Genomic DNA, 17,409 nt, shown 5'->3' with positions numbered 1-17,409 from the left:
ACACTCAGCCTTAAAAAGGAAGGAAAGTCTCACAAAGGCTACAACATGGACAAATCTTGAGGACACTGTGGTAAGTGAATAAGCCAGTGTCAGAAAAAGACAAATATAGGAGTTCCCATTGGGGCTCAGAGGGTTAAGCACCTGACTAGCGTCCATGAGGATGCGCATTGGATCCCTGGCTTCACTCAGTGGGTTAAGGATCTGATGTTGCTGTGAGCCATGGTGTAGACCAGCAGTTGCACCTCTGATTCAACCCCTAGCCTGGGAATTTCCAAGAAGAAAGACCAAAACAAATACTGTGTGACATCATTCACATGAGGGACACAGAGGAATCACACTCATAAAAACAGAAACCAAAACTGTGGCTGCCAGGGGATCCCTTGCCAAAAGGGGGAAATGATCCCTTGCCAAATGGGTTCAGAGTTTCAGTTTCACAAGACGAAAAGGGTTCTTAGAGACTGGGTGCACAACCAGATGAATGGAGTGATCACTACTGAACTATACACTTAAAAATGGATAAGACGGTGAAAGGGTAAAATCCATCTTATGTATGTTTTCCCATGGTCGAAAAGAACATTTTTTTAAGTTAAAGGTTTTTATGTTTGGGGCCGTACGTCTAAGAGAACACAGGGCAGAATCTCCTCTTCAGACACAAAGTGAGTGCATCTAAGACCACAAAGTGATCAAACAAATGAAACAGAAGTGGTGCCTAGGTCTGGAGCAGAAGCAGGCAAGGGAGAGAGTGATACAGAGCGAGAGGGCAGCAACACAGCCCAAGCCATCCCATGGGACATTTCTATAGGAAACTTGGTAGAAGGGGACAGTGAACAGGTGTGGCTCATTGGCTGGAATGACACACAAGCCACTGGTTATGTTGGGCACAGGTCCCTCAGTACTCACGAGAGGGGCAACTGCAAAGAGCCCACGGCCCAGAAGAGGCAATGCATAAATCACGACGGGAAATGAACTTTGAAGATGTGTCTGCTGGGATACTTTGGCTTGCTTTTAGTATGTAAAAAGATGAGTCCTTGATTAAATATAATAGTTCACTTAAAACTGAACTGAAAAAGGAGAAAGTATAGGAGTTCCCCTGTGGCACAGTAGGTTAGGATCCAGCACTGTCACTGCAGTGGCTTGGGTTGCTGCTGTGGCGTGGGTTTGATCCCTGGCCCGGGAAGTACCACACGCCACAGGCACATTCAAAAAAAAAAAAAAAAGAAAGAAAAAAAAAGAGAAAGTATAATGATCTGCAGGGGTGAAGTGGCTGTGGTTTAGGGTCAACACCCAAGGTCTGCCTGTGCATCCGTGAAACAGGTTAACAACAAAACCTAAGGCTGATGTGAAGTTTAAAGAAGATGCATGTTAAGAGTCCGAGTATTGCAGCTGACATACGGTAAACAATCAGCAAACGTTAGCCACATCACTGTTAATAAAGTTTCTGCTTCCAGAAAGTGCTTAAGTTACTTACTAAGCTGACAACCCTTATCCAGATGGTCAAGACAAATTTCATTTGAGCCGTGGTCATCCATCATGGAAGATGCAGTACTCCTGGCGTCAGGTGCAGAACCTACAAAACAAAAAAGGCTGCACGTGTGCCGATCCTAATAACGAAACCAAAAATCAAGACATCTGATCTCAGGGGGAAAGGATATCTGAAACGGGGGTCCAGGTCAGGAAAATTCCTATGATTCAGGAGTTCCTGTTGTGGCTCAGCAGTTAGTGAACCTGACTAGCATCCATGAGGACACAGGTTCGATCCCTGGCCTCGCTCAGTGGGTTAAGGATCCGGCATTCCTGTGAGCTGCGGTGTAGGTTGCAGACATGGCTCGGATCTGGTGTTGCTGTGGCTGTGGTGTAGGCCAGCAGCTGCAGCTCTGATTTGACCCCTAGCCTTCAAACCTCCATATGCCATAGATGTGGCCCTAAAAAGACAAAAAAAAAAAAAAAAAAGAAAGAAAGAAAGAAAAAGAAAAAAGAAAATTTCTAAGATTCATGTATCGCTCATGAGAACCTACAGCCCCTCCATGAAAGCACACATGGACATAAGGGTCCCCTGAGAGTTGTATTTATTTCTTAAACCATGGTTGAACTATTCTTGTTCTCAATAAATGTGGCCGCTTCTTCCATAAGGGTTTTACGGTTGGTCCTTCCGTCTTCACACGTCAGTCTCCCATCAGTATCGCTCCTTAACCCAAGACCTCCCCACCCTTTAATAACTGCTAAGGAACATCCAAAGAGAAACCACCAGCCATAGCTGCTCTGCTGGAGACACTAGACACGGGGCCCCCTTTGTTCCTCCATGAATCTTTTTTTTTTTTGGTCTTTTTGTCTTTTTAGGGCCACACCCACGGCATATGGAGGTTCCCAGGCTAGGGGTAGAATCGGAGCTGTAGCCACTGGCCTACACCACAGCCACAGCAACATCAGATCTGAGCCGCGTCTGTGACCTACACCACAGCTCACAGCAATGCTGGATCCCCAACCCACTGAGCCAGGCCAGGCATTGAACCCTCGTCCTCACGGATGCTAGTCAGGTTCGCTAACTGCTGAGCCCTGATGGGAACTCCTGTTTCTCCATGAGTCTAAAGTCCTCCTTGGAAGCTCCCTTGTAATTCTCCTCTACTCAATGGAGATTTGAGTAGATTTCTGACCACGAGGGGTCAGCTGCACCTCTGCCACTTAAGGAAGGTGTTATCAGAGGAACCTTGGGCAGTGTGCTGCCTGGAGCAGGGACAGTGGTCTCCCCATGCAGAGGCTTCTCAGTCTCTGACTTCTAGAACAGAAGGCAACACATCTTTCTCCCCTCTGACTGCTGATGTCAAGCCTGAACCAGTGGCACCAGTTTTACTGACATCAGCCGTCTCATCCATCACTTTACTAGAGCCACGAGGTGGCACTGCAGACAGACCAGCCCAGAATGTCTTCTCTAGGCATTTACCATTGCCAAAGGCCGCCGCAGCTGCATCTTCTGCCACTTTGCCAGCCGGCTGGAGAAGACCGTGAGCAGCGCCCGCGTCCGGGCTTCTAGGTAACGACTTTTCTCTCTGTCTGCTAGTTGCGCTTTTGTAGCTTAAAGATTTCCTGGAAGCGACATCTGTGGCCACTGCATCAACGTTATTATGAAAAAGCTGGAAAGGCTGGCCATCTTGATTCCCACTTCTGCCCTCGAGGTTCACGAAATCCGAGGAAAAGAGAGTCGGGCTCTTTCTGGTGGACGTGGCTTGGGGCGTTTGGGGAGAACCGAGAGGAGAGAAGGTGACGGCTTGATTCGGAGAAAACGAACTCTCTCTACTGGGGTCCTTGTTGTTCTGCCAGGAGGTGGGGCCCTTCCAGTTGGGAGCTGGGGGTGAAGCCAAACTGAAAATAGAACCTCCGCAATTCACCAACAAAAGAGACTCTGGGCTGCCATTCTCTAAAAAACTCTGGCTTCCTCCCCTTGGACCCGTTCCTCCCTGGCTGGTGGCTGCAGACGAGACAGAGGAAAGCTGAGGGCAATCATGGCTTCCCAAACCCTTGAACTTGGTGGCAAGATGCTCGACAAGGCCATCGTCTGGGGAGGAGTGGCGGCCGGCAGAGTCTGGACTGGGTGTGCGGGACACCCGAGCAGCAGCCGAAGCAGATGGAAGAAATTCGACACTGTCCTGGCATAATCGCTCCCTGCTCTTGCTTCTCCCTCTGTCTCTACGATGGGAGGAAGGAGCTGGGAAAGAAAAACAGAACGATGGAAGTTAGCGTTCACATGACCCACTTTTCTAGAAAAACGTTTTACTGAACTATCGTTGATTTTCAGTATGGTGTTCATTTCTGCTGTAGAGCAAAGTGACTCAACTCTACGGATTTATTTGTTTTCCTTTTCTTTTCTGTTAGTGTGTCACAGGTTACTGAATATAGCTCCCTGGGCTCTGCAAGAGAACCTTGCTGTTTATTCATTCTGTATATACTAGTTTGCACCTGCTCACCCCAAGCTCCCAATCCACCCCGCCCCAGCCCCTCAGGTCTCTTCTTTCCATCTGTGAGTCTGTTTCGTTTCATAGATAAGTTTAGGACTGACCTCTCACCCCTGCCCTTCCTCAGCTTTTCCAGGTTTGCTCTCCAAGTTCCACCAAATTACTGGGGTGTGAAAATCTTGAGAAGGTGGTCATGATGACGAAGAATCCCCTGTTGGACCAGAAGAGAACACCATCCTCCGGCCCAGGATAAGAGGAGAACTGACCCTGGCTCTTCTCGACTTCTCTCCTGGGACTCTAGCCCCCAAACGCCCACACGCCTAGGAGGCGCTGTCCACGGTCCCCTAGTTCCAGTCAACAGTCACTGCGATGGCGAAGGGGAGGGCACACAGACTAATGCCAATCACAGAAGAGCTTCGAAATTCGTTCAGAGTTTGCCCATACTGTGGTGGAGGTGTACCCAAGTCAAGAACGCACAATACTTAGAAAAACAACAAAAAGGAAACTTCAAAAAAGGTCTGATTTCATTCAAGCTAAAATATTTTCCAGAGTCCGTCATCTAGCCCCAAATGCCCAACCATAAGTGAATAATAACCCCCCAAATTGGCCTCTCAACATACATAGCGGAATACTACTCAGCCATAAAAAAGGACATAATGCCATTTAGAGCAACATGGATGGACCTAGAGATTACGATACTAAGTGAAGTAAGTCAGACAAAGACTAATATCATACGATATCACTTATATGTGGAATCTAAAATACGACAGAATGAACTTATCTATGAAACAGAAACAGACTCCCACAGAGAACAGCCCTGTGGTTGTCCAGAGGGAGGGGTGGCGGGGGGCAGGGTTGGGAGTTTGGGATTAGAAGACACAAACTAGTAGATATGTATGTATCCTTGATGGATAAACAATGAGATCCTCCTATATAGCACAGGGAGCTACATTCACTAGCCTGTGACAGACCATAATGGAAAAGAATATGAAAAAGAAATTTTTTTGCTTTTTTTTTTTTAGGGCCACACCCATGGAATACGGAAGTTCCCAGGCTAGGGGTTGAATTGGAGCTACAGCTGCCAGCCTACACTACAGCCACAGCAACTTGGGATCGAGCCGGATCTGCAGCCTACACCACAGCCATGGCAATGCTGGATTCTTAACCTACTGAGCGAGGCCAGGGATTGAACCCGTATCCTCATGGATACTAGTCGGATTCATTTCCAGTGCACCACAGCAGGAACTCCTGAAAAATAATTTATGTCTATGTATAACTGAATCACTTTGCTATACAGCAGAAACTAAAACAGCATTGTAAATCACCTACACTTCAACAAAATAAATTTTTTTTAAAAATTGGCCTCTTTCTACAAATATGGTAAGTCACAACCCTGGGAAGCAGAGAGGAAGGAGGGAATGAGCATGTATTGTGAGTGTGTGTAAAGTGTGGTATGTACGTGTGTGATGTTTATATGTGCCATGTGTTGTGCTGAGTTTGTGTATGCATGAAGTGTGTGCCGGTATGTAGTCAATATGCATGTGTGGTATATACGTGTTTGTGCGCACGCATGCATGCATGGGTGTGTGTGTGTATGTGTGAGGTACATGTATATGATACATCGTGGGTGTGTGACATGTCTGCTGGTGAGATGTGTGTGTGTGGTGTATGCAGTGTGCACGAGTATGCGAAGTGTGTCTATGAATGCATGTGTGAATGCGCTTGTGTTTGTGTGGCATGTATGTGTGCGAAGTGTGTGCTGTGTCTGTATTATGCGTGTTGTGTGCGAGCTCTGTGCATGTGTGGGGGAGGTACGTGTGTACGTCGATGGTTGTTTTTGTGTGTATGTGTGTGGAGTATGTGCGTGTGTGGCACAGGGATATAGCACAAGCCAGCCTCCTCCTCCGCCTACAAGACTTAACTGGGTAGATAAACTACTGTAACAACAAATAAAACTCTCTCTCACATATGATTAATGTATGTTGGGAGTTCCTGTTGTGGCACAGGGGGTTAAGAACCTGACTAGTATCCATGAGGATTCGGGTTCGATCCCTGGCCTCGCTCAGTGGGTTAAGGATCCAGTGTTGCCATGAGCTGTGGTGTAGGTCGCAGACGTGGCTCGGATCTCGTGTTGCTGTGGCTCTGGTGTAGGCTGGCAGCTGCAGCCCTGATTCAACTCCTAGCCTGGGAACCCCCATATGCTGCGGGTGTGGCCCTAAAAAAAAAGCAAAAAGCAAAAAAATTGTATTGAGAAAATACACCAAAGCCTGTTCCTTCAGAGGTTCCCCTGTTCAGAGAACACTCTGGTATGGGAGAAAAAATAGGAGACATGGAATCAGAACATGTGAGCGCCCCTCCTCTCTGGTGGTAAGAGGCACTGAACGCATTACTTTTCTTGATTCACCGTATTACCCTTCATTCTTCTAAAAATGATTTAAGGCTGGCTGCAAGAAAAGTCACTTAGTATTGCCAAGCCTTGTTTCCTCATCCATTATGTGAAGCCAAGAGTACACCTGCCTTTCCTCATGATGTTGCTGTGAGGAACAGTAATGAGATATTTGAGGTGAAAGTCCCTTGTAACCAGAAACCATTTCTCAAATACAAAAAGATGGAATGGTTTAGTACCTCTCACAGAATCTTAGAATTAGGTATTCTATTGGCTTCATAAAACTCACCTCCTCTATACCCATGCCGTAAAGACATTAAAACTGCAAGTATTCATTCCAGTAAACAACATGGAAATACTTAAGAAAGAGTGCTGTTCACTTTACACCCATTAAGATGGCTGTTATTCAAAGACAGAAACTAACAAGTGTTGGTGAGCAGGTGGAGAAACTGGGACCCTTGTGCATTACCAATAGGCATGGAAAATGATACAGCCACTGTGGAAAATGGTATGGTGGTTCCTCAAAAATTTAAAACAGAATTACCATGTGATCCAGGAATTCCACTTCAGCATATGTACTTAAAAGAACTGAAAGCAGGGTTTCAAAGAGATATCTGTATACCCATGTTCGTGGCAGCATAACTCACAAGAGCCAAAAGGCAGAAGCAACCCAAGTATCCATCAACAGATGAACGTGTAAACAAGCTCTGGTACATCTGTACAGTGGAATATTATTCAGCCTTAAAAAAGAAGGAAAGTCTCACACAGGCTACAACATGGATAAACTGTGAGCACATGATGCCAAGTCACAAAAAGGCAAATACTACATGATTTCATTTATATGAGCATCCTAGAGTGGTCAGATTCACAGACACAGAAACTAGAATGGTGGTTGCCAGTCGAACCTGACTAGTACCCATGAGGACTCAGGTTGGATCCCTGGCCTGGCTCAGTGGGTTAAGGATCTGGCATTGCTGTGAGCTGTGGTGCAGGTCACAGACACGGCTTGGGTCTGGTGTTGCTGAGGCTGCGGTGTAGGCTGGCAACTGTAGCTCTGATTAGACCCCTAGCCTGGAACCTTCATATGCTGTGGGTGCAGTCCTAAAAAGACCAAAAAAAAAAAAAAAAAAAAAAGAAAGAAAGAAAGAAAAGGTGGAGAGCACTCACCTCTAGCCCCAGAGGGTTTATTTCGGCGGTGTCTGCTGTTGCAGATGTCCTGGATATTCTGGACGACGCTCGAACTGAGCCCGTGTTCCCTCATGACGGCCAGGACCTTTCTGTCCATCAGGTTGTGGGACCGGAAGCAGTTGGAATAACTGCAGTTCCCTCGGGTAAAGTGTTCACAGACATGGAGCCTTTCACACGGTGGCTGCTGGTTACAAATCTGCCTTCCACCCTCTCCCTTATAATTTTTGCATATCTACAGAAGAGAGACAGAAACAACAGCCAAAGATAAAACACGTTTCTGTAGGTACCGCACAGTCATTAAAGAAAGCTTATATAAAAATCTCCAGAGGGAGTTCCCGTTGTGGCTCAGCGGGTTACAACCCTGACGAGTATCCATGAGGACTTGGGTTGGATCCCTGGCCTCGCTCAGTGGGTTCAGGATCCGGTGTTGTTGCCATGGGCTGTGCTGTAGGTCGCAGACCCAGCTCAGATCTGGCGTTGCTGTGGCTGTGATGTATCCCGGCGGCTATAGCTCCGATTCGACCCCAGGCCTGGGAACCTCCATATGCCGCGGGTGTGGCCCAAGAACAACCAGCAGCCTCACACACGATCTTTGGTTAACATTCCTGGTACCTTGTTGACAGAACTAAGGATGCTCCTGCCGGAAGGAAGGAAACCATCTCCTCCCTTAATGGGCACATGCCAATGAAATGAGTTTACATACCAGGACGTCAGATTTGCCTGATGTATATATGTCCTCACAGGTCAAGGTCAAGTGGCAAAGTGTGGACATGTGAAGTTTTTTAGGGCAGGCAGTGGGTTCTGTCCACTGCTGCCTCCAGAATTTAACTCAGTCCCTACCCTTACAGGTGCTCCTGAGTGTTCCTTGAATGAATACAAAACAATGCGTGAAGGGAGACCCACAAGGATGCAATGCCTGGTCCAAGCTCACACAGGTAGTGAGTGGCAGAGCCAGGACTTTGAGGGACATGCAAAGATCATCCTCCATCACCCACCCTTGGAAGTGGCTGAACCCTGGCCGACCCCCTCCAACACAAACCTTGGAAATATTCCACCTTCTTCCCCAGGTGACAACACCCCTTTAGAGACTACCCTTGCCCAGAATTTTCAAATAGATGGTTATGTTTTCAACGCTCTGGTCAATGTGCCACTACAGGAACCAGCTCCTCAGATCCTCGGTTCGGGACAGAGTGCCGCCCCCTCGTCTGCGATCCTAACCGTGACAAGTGGTAAATGGCAATTCAGTTACCAGCTGAAAATACACTTCAGGCACATATCTTCCCACAACCACCTGCTAATCATGGGCACTGAATTCTTCTTTTATTTTATTTTATTTTTTGGCTTTTTAGGGCTGCACCTACAACATATGGAGGTTCCCAGGCTAGGGGGTCAAATCGGAGATGCAGGTGCCAGCCACAGCAACGCAGAATCTGAGCCGAATCTACGACCTACACCACAGCTCACAGCAATGCCAGATCCTTAATCCACTGAGCAAGGCCAGGGATCAAACCTTTGTCCTCCTGAATACGAGTCAGGCTCATTTCTGCTGCGCCATAATAGGAACTCCTCAATACCATTCTTTAAAGAGCATCCTTTGCAGTTCCCATTGGGCTCAGCAGGTCAAGAACCCAACTAGTATCCATGAGGATGTGGGTTCGATCCCTGACCCCACTCAGTGGCTTAAGAATCTGGTATTGCCACAAGCTATGGAACGAGTCGCAGATGCGGCTCGGATCTGGCGTTGCTGTAGTGTAGGTCTCAGCTGCAGCTCCAATTTGACCCCTAGCGTGGGAACTTCCATATATCACAGGCACGGCCATAAATAGAAAAACAATAAAAAAAAAAATCTTGATTTTCAAATCAATATTCCCATGTGGATGTGACTTGATTATCTGCCATTGCCCCTATCTTTCTTCTAACAACAGATGCTCCCAAGTTTTAACTGGACACGTAGTTACCCAGCCAAAAACTACATTTCCCAAGTTCCCTTCTACCTAAGTGTGACCATGTGATAAGTTCTGACCAATGAGATGAGAGCCAATGTGCTTTATACACTGTCCAAGTAGCATCTTTTAAAAAGGAAGTTGCTTGGTGTTCCATTGTGGTCCAGAGGGTTAAGGATCTGGCATTGTCACTGCAGCAGCTTGGGTCACTGCTCTGGTATGGGTTTGATCCCTGGCCCGGGAACATGCCATAGGTGTGGTTGCCCGCCCCCGCCACCTCCCGCTGCCAGCAAAAGGAAGCTGCTTGCCTTTCACTTACTCCTTCTCTACATTCCTGTTGGCTAGAAAATGGTGACAATGAGAAGAGCCTTGCTGTATGTGGAGGAGGAAGCCAAATACTGAAGGAGAACAGAGATTATCTACTGGTCCAGTGATAGAACAGATATATTTAAGATAACAAGGCTGACCTACTGGCCAGAGTCCCTGCATGGCAATGTGGAATTTGGCTGCATGACCATCAGACTATCTGCCTGCCTACATCTAAGCAAGACCAAAAGTTGGCCAACTATTTCTGTAAAGGATCAAAGAGTAAATATTTTAGGCTTTGCAAGCCACTCAGTCTCTGTTGCAAATACTCAGCTCCCTCTTGTATGAGAAAGTGGCAAGAGACAATACATAAATGAATAGGTGTGGCTGTTTTCCAATAACCTACAAAAACAGGAGGTAGGCAGGATTTGGTCCATGAGCTGTGGTTTAATGACTACCAAGTGATAGAGAAAGCCATGAATCACTGCCTTTTCAGGTCTCTGTGTTAGGACAACTTAGCCTGTACCCTCAACCAAAATACCCTGTCCTTATCCAAAGCCTCACGTCAAAGCCCACCTCTTCCAGGAGGTCACCCAGATGTAAAGCATCCACCCACTGGTCTTACTGCTACTTCTTCAGATCACACTTGCTCACACAGGGTTCGCGCGAAGCCTGGCGCAGGAGGCATTCCAGACCCAAATTCTTGTAAAACTTCAAATAGGAAGGGAATTGCTGGACTCTCCCAGGTCACAGAGCAACAGCCATCTGCTAACTGCCACCTGCAGAGCCCTGGTTCTAAGCTTCCCTGCTCCTACTCTAACATGCCTATGACACGCTCCCTGGCTCTCAAACAAAGGAGTGGGAACTTACCTCCGGCATAAAAAAGGGGTCACTTTGGACAAGGAGCACGGCTAATTCCTCTTTGTTCAGTCCAGAGAGCTCATGACTGTTCAGGACTCTGAAGTTCTCGTCTGAGAGAACCTCATGAGAATATTTGCATAAATTCCTGGAAGAAAAATGACAACTGTCAGTGTTTTCACTTCACAGAAAGTAAAGAAAAATCAATCACCCAGGTTACTTTCAGTCATTGAAAATCAATGCCCATATACTTTGGTAACAAACATAGGTTGGTCTTTCTTTAAGAAGACACTTGAAAGGGAGCACCTGTTATGACTCAGTGGCAACGAACTCGACTAGTATCCATGAGGACACAGGTTCAATCCCTGGCCTCGCTCAGTGGGTTAAGGATCTGGTGTTGCTGTGAGCTGTGCTGTAGGTCACAGATGCAGCTGGGATCTGGCATTGCTGTGGCTGTGGTGTAGGCCGGCGGCTATAGCTCCAATTTGACCCCTAGCCTGGAAACTTCCATATGCCTCGGGTGAGGCCCTCGGAGAAGGAAAAAAAAAAAGATAGGGGAAAAAAAAAAGAATGCACTTAAAGAAATATGAACTGGTATAACATCTAGATGGAGAACGGGAATATAAGGATTTTCTTTCACAAATTAAACACACCTAGGAGTTCCTTGGTGGCTCAGCAGATTAAGGACCTGGCGTTGTCACTGCTGTGGGATGGGTTCAGTCCCTGCCCTGGGAACCTCTGCAAACCGCAGGCATAGACAAAAAAAACCAAGGAATGAAACAAGTCCTTAATTGTGTATTTTAAACTCTACAAAGAAAGAGGCAAAAATCTCTGTTACTTTAAGACCAATGATCTAGGTCTGATAGAACTTGCTAGTACGATGATAGACCCTGTTCTATAATCTGGGCTAAGATGTAAGCCATACATGACTGGTGACTACTTGAAATATAGATAATAACTACATTTCTGTTTTACTTTAAATCTGAATAGCCACACATGACTAGTGGCTACTACACTTCATGGCAGAGCTTTAAATCTTTGCGAAGTAGCTTCACCACTACCTGGGAGCTTGTCACAAATTTAGAATCTCAGACCCCATCCCGGTTCTACGGAATCAAAATCTGCCTTTCAGCAAGATCCTCAAATGACTGAATCCCACTGAGGTCCCACAAGCACCCAGATCACTGAGAAACCTTGACAGCCCTGTTTCCATACATACATCCATGTTTTGCTACATGTTTCAAACATAATTTGACAGGCGTTCCCGTCATGGTGCAGCAGGAACGAGTATGACTAGGAACCATGAGGTTGCGGGTTCGATCCCTGGCCTCACTCAACGGGTTAAGGATCCCGAGTTGCTGTGGCTGTGGTGTAAGCTGGCAGCTGTAGCTCCGATTTGACCCCTACCCTGGGAACCTCCATGTGCCACAGGTGCAGTCCTAAAAAATCAGAAAAAAAACCAACCAAACAAACAAAAAAAAACATAATTTGACAGAGTTATCAGGTCCACATAATAAACTCATTCCGCTTTTTTTTTTCCTTTGGCCACGACCGCAGCATGTGGAATTCGCCAGGCCAGGGATGGAACCCATGGCACAGCAGTGATCCAAGCCACTGCAGTGACACTGCTGGATCCTCAACCCACTGGGCCACACGATAACTCCCTCCTTCTCCTTTTAAACTTACATAGGCTCCCCTCCCTATAATATGGTCAGTGTCCTCAGATTTATGGTTTTAACAGCTGTTAATATGATGGGATAGAAATTATTTTCTAGTTTGCACAACCATTATCAAATTGTGAGGTATTTAAGTAATGGCGATTTTCACTACATGACCTTGGTACAAACTTTTCTTTTTTCTAAATTTTAAGGCCTTTTATTGAAGATATTAATTTACATTGATTTACAATGTTAGTTTCTGCTATACAGCAAAGTGATTCAGTTACACACATATATATGTGTGTATGTATATATACACACATTCTTTCTTTATATAATCTTTTCCACTATGGTTTACCATAGGACACTGAATATAGCTCTCCGCGCTACACTGTAGGACCTTGTTTTTCAACTTTTCTTCTTAGACATTATTTTCTTGAGATTGATTCCTTTAGAAGCATTGCCTCAAAGGACACAATAATTTTCCTGGCAGCTTGTGTGTCATTTTGATCTCCTGCAATCTAAGCATGTCTATTTCCCCACATGCACATTAACATGGAGTTTTATCACTTTGCTACTGCAGTGGCAAAGAAATAGACTTATGCTTTTATTTGCACTTCACTAGCAACACTGAAATATCCCCATATGTAGGCTTGAGGCTTGTATTCCCTCATACTATTTTGTTCACATCTTTTAACTGTTTATCTAGTGGAGAGTGGGTACTGATTTATATATTTGTAATTGTTCCTCACTTTTTTTTTTTTTTTGCTTTTTTTTTAGGACTGTGGCATATGGAAGTTACCAGGCTAGGGGCTGAATCAGAGCTGCAGCTACCAGCCTATGCCGCAGCAATGCCAGATCCAAGCTGCATCTGCAATCTACACCACAGCTTGAGGCAATGCCGGATCCTTAACCCACCGAGCAAGGCCAGGGATCAAATCCGTATCCTCATGGATACTAGCTGGGTTCGTAACCCACTGAGCCACAATAGGAATCCCATTCTTTACATTTTTTAATATTAATCTTTACCAACCTGATTTATTTTTATAATAATAATAGTTTTGCACTTTATAATATTATAAATATTATTGTTTTAATATTCAATATTAATAGTGATTAATGTTAATTAATATCAATGTTAATTATAGTAATCAATAATTATTTAATTTTAACTGATTTAGCTTTTAATTATTTAATATAACATGCTTATTTAGTTCATTAATTAATTTAATAATATAACAATATTTAATGTCATTAATAACACTGATATTTTATTAGAAAAAATTTTTTTTTGTCTTTTTAGGGCCGCACCTGCGGCATATGGAGGTTCCTAGGCTAGGGGTCTAATCAGAGCTGAAGCTGCCAGCCTATGCCAGAGCCATAGCCACAGCAACGCCGGATCCTTAACCCACTGAACGAGGCCAGGGATGGAAGTCGCAACCTCATGGTTCTTAGTTGGACTCGTTTCTTACATGCCATGACAGGAACTCCTATATTATTTCTACATTATTTTTATAATAATAGTTTTGCATTTTTCCCTGTTTGTCGAGAACTTATTAAGGTTGTTGTTGCTAAATTTCTATATGATCAGATCCTTACAATTTGCCATTCACAATTTAGCCCACTGTTTTTACACTTGAGAAATACTTCCTCCACCACAGCTATATAACTATAACATACCTTTTTGTTTCACTTTTAAAAGAGATAGTTTCAACTTTAGTTCTTTAAAACATCTGGAGCTTATATTGACAGCCTGCATCAGAAGAGGACAAAAATGCTTTCTATCAACTTTTCTCAATCATGTCTATTAAATAGAATTTCTTTCTTACTATTTTGTTACAGAGGATTACTGTTAACTTTTTAGCAAATTTAGAACTATTGGAATCCCTATTATGTTTTTATCAATCTATTGTTCTGTTTTGAATCTGATACCATACAATTTAAATGTCACTTGCACCACATTTTAAATATTAACAGAGTAATTGTTCCTATTCTATTTGCTTATTCCTTTTCAAAAAACTCTCGTGTGCTTACCTATCACTTTCTCTGTAGAAATTTTATTATGGTTTTTGTCAATCTCCACAAAATGTCATACTGAGACTCTAATTTGCGTTAACTCCATAAATTAGATTGGATATTATGTCATGTTAACTACATTAAATCTTCTGACTCTGGAACAGAAAATATCTTCGTTTATTCAAGACACTCTATTTTTCTTATTGAGAATTAAAATCTTTCTTTTAACAGTTCTCTCTCATTTCCCAAATATTAAACATGGATCTGTTGCCACTATTAGTTTTCAGTTGTTTGTCACTAGTGAACAGAAAGGCAAAATGACTGTGAAATTAGCTTATTGAAATTGACAATGGCTTTTTAAAAAATGTGAACATCTAAGTAAAAGTTGCTCTTTAAGAATTAATCTTAGGGAGCTCCTGTTGTGGCTCAGTGGGTTAAGAACCCAAATAATGTCCGTGAGGATGCAGGTTCGATCCCTGGCCTCGCTCAGTGAGTTAAGGATCCGGCATTGCAGCAAGCTGCCGCGTAGAGGGAAGATGAGGCTGGGATCTGGTGTTGCTGTGGCTGTGGTGCAGGCCAGCAGCTGCAGCTCCAATTTGACCCCTAGCCTGGGAACTTCCACAGGCCCAGGTACAGTCTAAAAAAGGGGAAAAAAAAAAAAAAAAAGGAATCTTGGAGTTCCCATTGTGGCTCAGCAGTAACAAACCCCACTAGTATCCATGAGATCGTGGGTCTGATCCCTGGCCTCATTCAATGAGTTAAGGATCCAGCATTGCCGTGAGCTGTGGTTTAGGTCGCAGACACAGCTTGGAGCTAGTGTTGCTGTGGGGTAGGCCGGAAGCTGTAGCTCCGATTCAACCCCTAGCCTAGAAACTTCCATATGCTGCAAGTGCAGCCCTTAAAAAAAAAAAGAATTACTCTTTGAAAGTCATTATTCATATAAATCAGCTATATTTCAATAAAACTTTAAAAAAACGAAAAAAGTCATTATTCATAAACAACAAGGCCCTGCCATATAGCATAACAGAAAAGAACATGAAAAAGAGTGTATACAACTGAGTCGCTTTGGCGTATGGCAGAAATGAACACAATACTGTAAATCACTAAGTACACATCGATACATTTTTTAAATGAAATGAAACTTTTTTTTTTTTTTAAAGTCACTGTTGAAATGCTGCTGTCTGTGTACAAGGCACTTCTGAAACACTCTGGAATTGCCTTCAGATCTAGCTATGGAACCTCATGAGAAAAATCAGAATCAACAACCATGGCAGTCACCGCCCCAGCCCTTGAAACGCAGCCAGCGCTCCCACACACCCTGCTTTGTGGAAGAGTCAAGGGCAGCTGATCTGGCTCTCGCCACAGCCTGTATCCCAGCCATTTGCTCAGGCGTGCCCTCTCCTCCTTTCTCCACTGGGAGTCCCTGGCTTTTAGAGTGTTTCTGGCGCTCCTTGATCAAGCTGACCTCAGCTCTCTGCTGGACCTTGGGATCTGTGGTTTCAAATAACCGTTCCCTCCCCAACAGCCACCCAGAGCCCCTCGGAAGCTGGGCTAAGGCTCCCCAGCCACCCCGGGAAGGGGGATCTATGAAATTCTACAGCAGGAAGGGGCCCCGCCGCCAGTCGAAAGGAGAAAAGCCCTCCCTGGCAGCCTGACCAGATGTGCCTGCACCTCATTACCCCATAAAGCCTCTCACTCCACTGGGCACTGCCAGTGATGGTCCCCTTGCTGTGTGGGCTGTGTCACTGACCTCGCCGAGACCCGGAGCCCTGGGCAGCCTCTACCCTTTGGCTTGGAGAGAACGGGCAGTGGCTCGTCATGAGGAACTAAGAGCCCTTCCTGAGCTCCAGTCCAGACAGGGTGAACACAGAGCCAAGGCGACGATACCTCTCCTTGTGGCCCCATAATGAGGGTCACAGAGGAGGAGGACCCAGCCCCTCTCCAGGTCCCAGCGAGATGAGCCCACAGTCACACCCATCCCCAGCCTGCTCTGTCCTAGCCAAGGAGCCGTGGGGCGCTGCCAGGGTCCTGGCACTCAACATTCCCTCAAAAGAACGAAAGGCCACCAGAGAAGCCCAACAAGGACCCCTGTGCCTGGAAGCCCGAGGGTCCTGGCTTCCCAAGGCCACCCAAGACACTCAAGCTTCAAGAAGAGCGGAGCCAGCACATGCGATGCTGGCTGGGTCTTCGAGGTTGACCATCTGAGCGCAGATTCACTTTTCATTTCTCAGCTCCTTCCTCAAGCTCTTCCCTCTGGATTCTTTAACACCCACCTTGACCCAGCTTCAGGCAGCAACATGTCTATACCTAGCCTTGGGTTCTGACCCTGTCCTCCTGTCCCGGGGAGGCCCTGCTCTGTTTTTCTGCATTCCATAGACGTCCCCAAACTTCTTAGAGGCTTTATCTCCACCCTAATCTCAACATATTGTTCCGGGTGGGACAGTGTGTGCTCACCTATCTGGGGAGGAGGTAAGACCAGAAGTACAGACTCTAACATTTATCATATTCTTCCTAAGTGACAGGAACTTGCACCTGTTACTTATAACCTATGAGGAAACGGTTTACTTTTTACTTTGGGAAACTGAGGCTGGGTAAAATGAGAAATCGAAGGTGACTCAAATAAGACGAAGGGCTGATGACGGAACCCAGATCTCAAAAGGCAAATAAAAACATCATCTGGAGAGCTCCCTGGTGGCCCAGTGGTTAGGGATCTGGTGTTGTCACGGCTGTGACTAGGGTCACTGCTCTATTTTGGGTTCAATCCCTCGCCGGGGAACTTCCACATGCTATGCAGATAGGTCTGAGATTTTTTCCAAACCAGAAAGAAAGAAAAACACTGTTCTGGATCATGCGGGCTCCTGTTTCCTCTAAGCAGAAAATTGAGAGTCAGGAGAAAGAGTGCACACAAATCACATAAGCGATGTAAGAGGGACCCCATCATGACAGGACCCCAGTAAGAGGGACCCCATCATGACAGAGCCGCTTTGTTAGGACCGGCAGTGAGGAGACACGTTCCGCAGCACCAGTCACGGTCAGGGCTTGAGGAAGCTCACCTTCAGGTTTAAGACGCACGAAGCTTCCTTCTTACTCTCTTCTGACCACTGTGT

At 45.5% G+C, this 17,409-nt stretch overlaps 1 protein-coding gene across 5 annotated transcripts in view; it reads right to left on the bottom strand.

Moving 5' to 3' along the window:
- ZC3HAV1 (zinc finger CCCH-type containing, antiviral 1) overlaps positions 1-17,409 on the bottom strand; it is a 59,109-nt gene that overhangs the window by 25,293 nt on the left and 16,407 nt on the right. For all 5 annotated transcript variants that reach the window (XM_013990770.2, XM_021078466.1, XM_013990769.2 and 2 more), the window contains 4 exon segments: positions 10,641-10,776; positions 7,501-7,753; positions 2,939-3,700; positions 1,469-1,567 (listed from right to left, as the gene is read on the bottom strand). In XM_013990770.2, coding sequence (XP_013846224.1) covers positions 1,469-1,567; positions 2,939-3,700; positions 7,501-7,753; positions 10,641-10,776 — 1,250 coding nt within the window.

The sequence above is a fragment of the Sus scrofa genome, chromosome 18 (assembly GCF_000003025.6).
Source record: "Sus scrofa isolate TJ Tabasco breed Duroc chromosome 18, Sscrofa11.1, whole genome shotgun sequence".
NCBI lineage: Eukaryota > Metazoa > Chordata > Mammalia > Artiodactyla > Suidae > Sus > Sus scrofa.
Note: the sequence above shows the minus strand (reverse complement) of the source record. Positions and strands in the feature narration are given on the sequence as shown.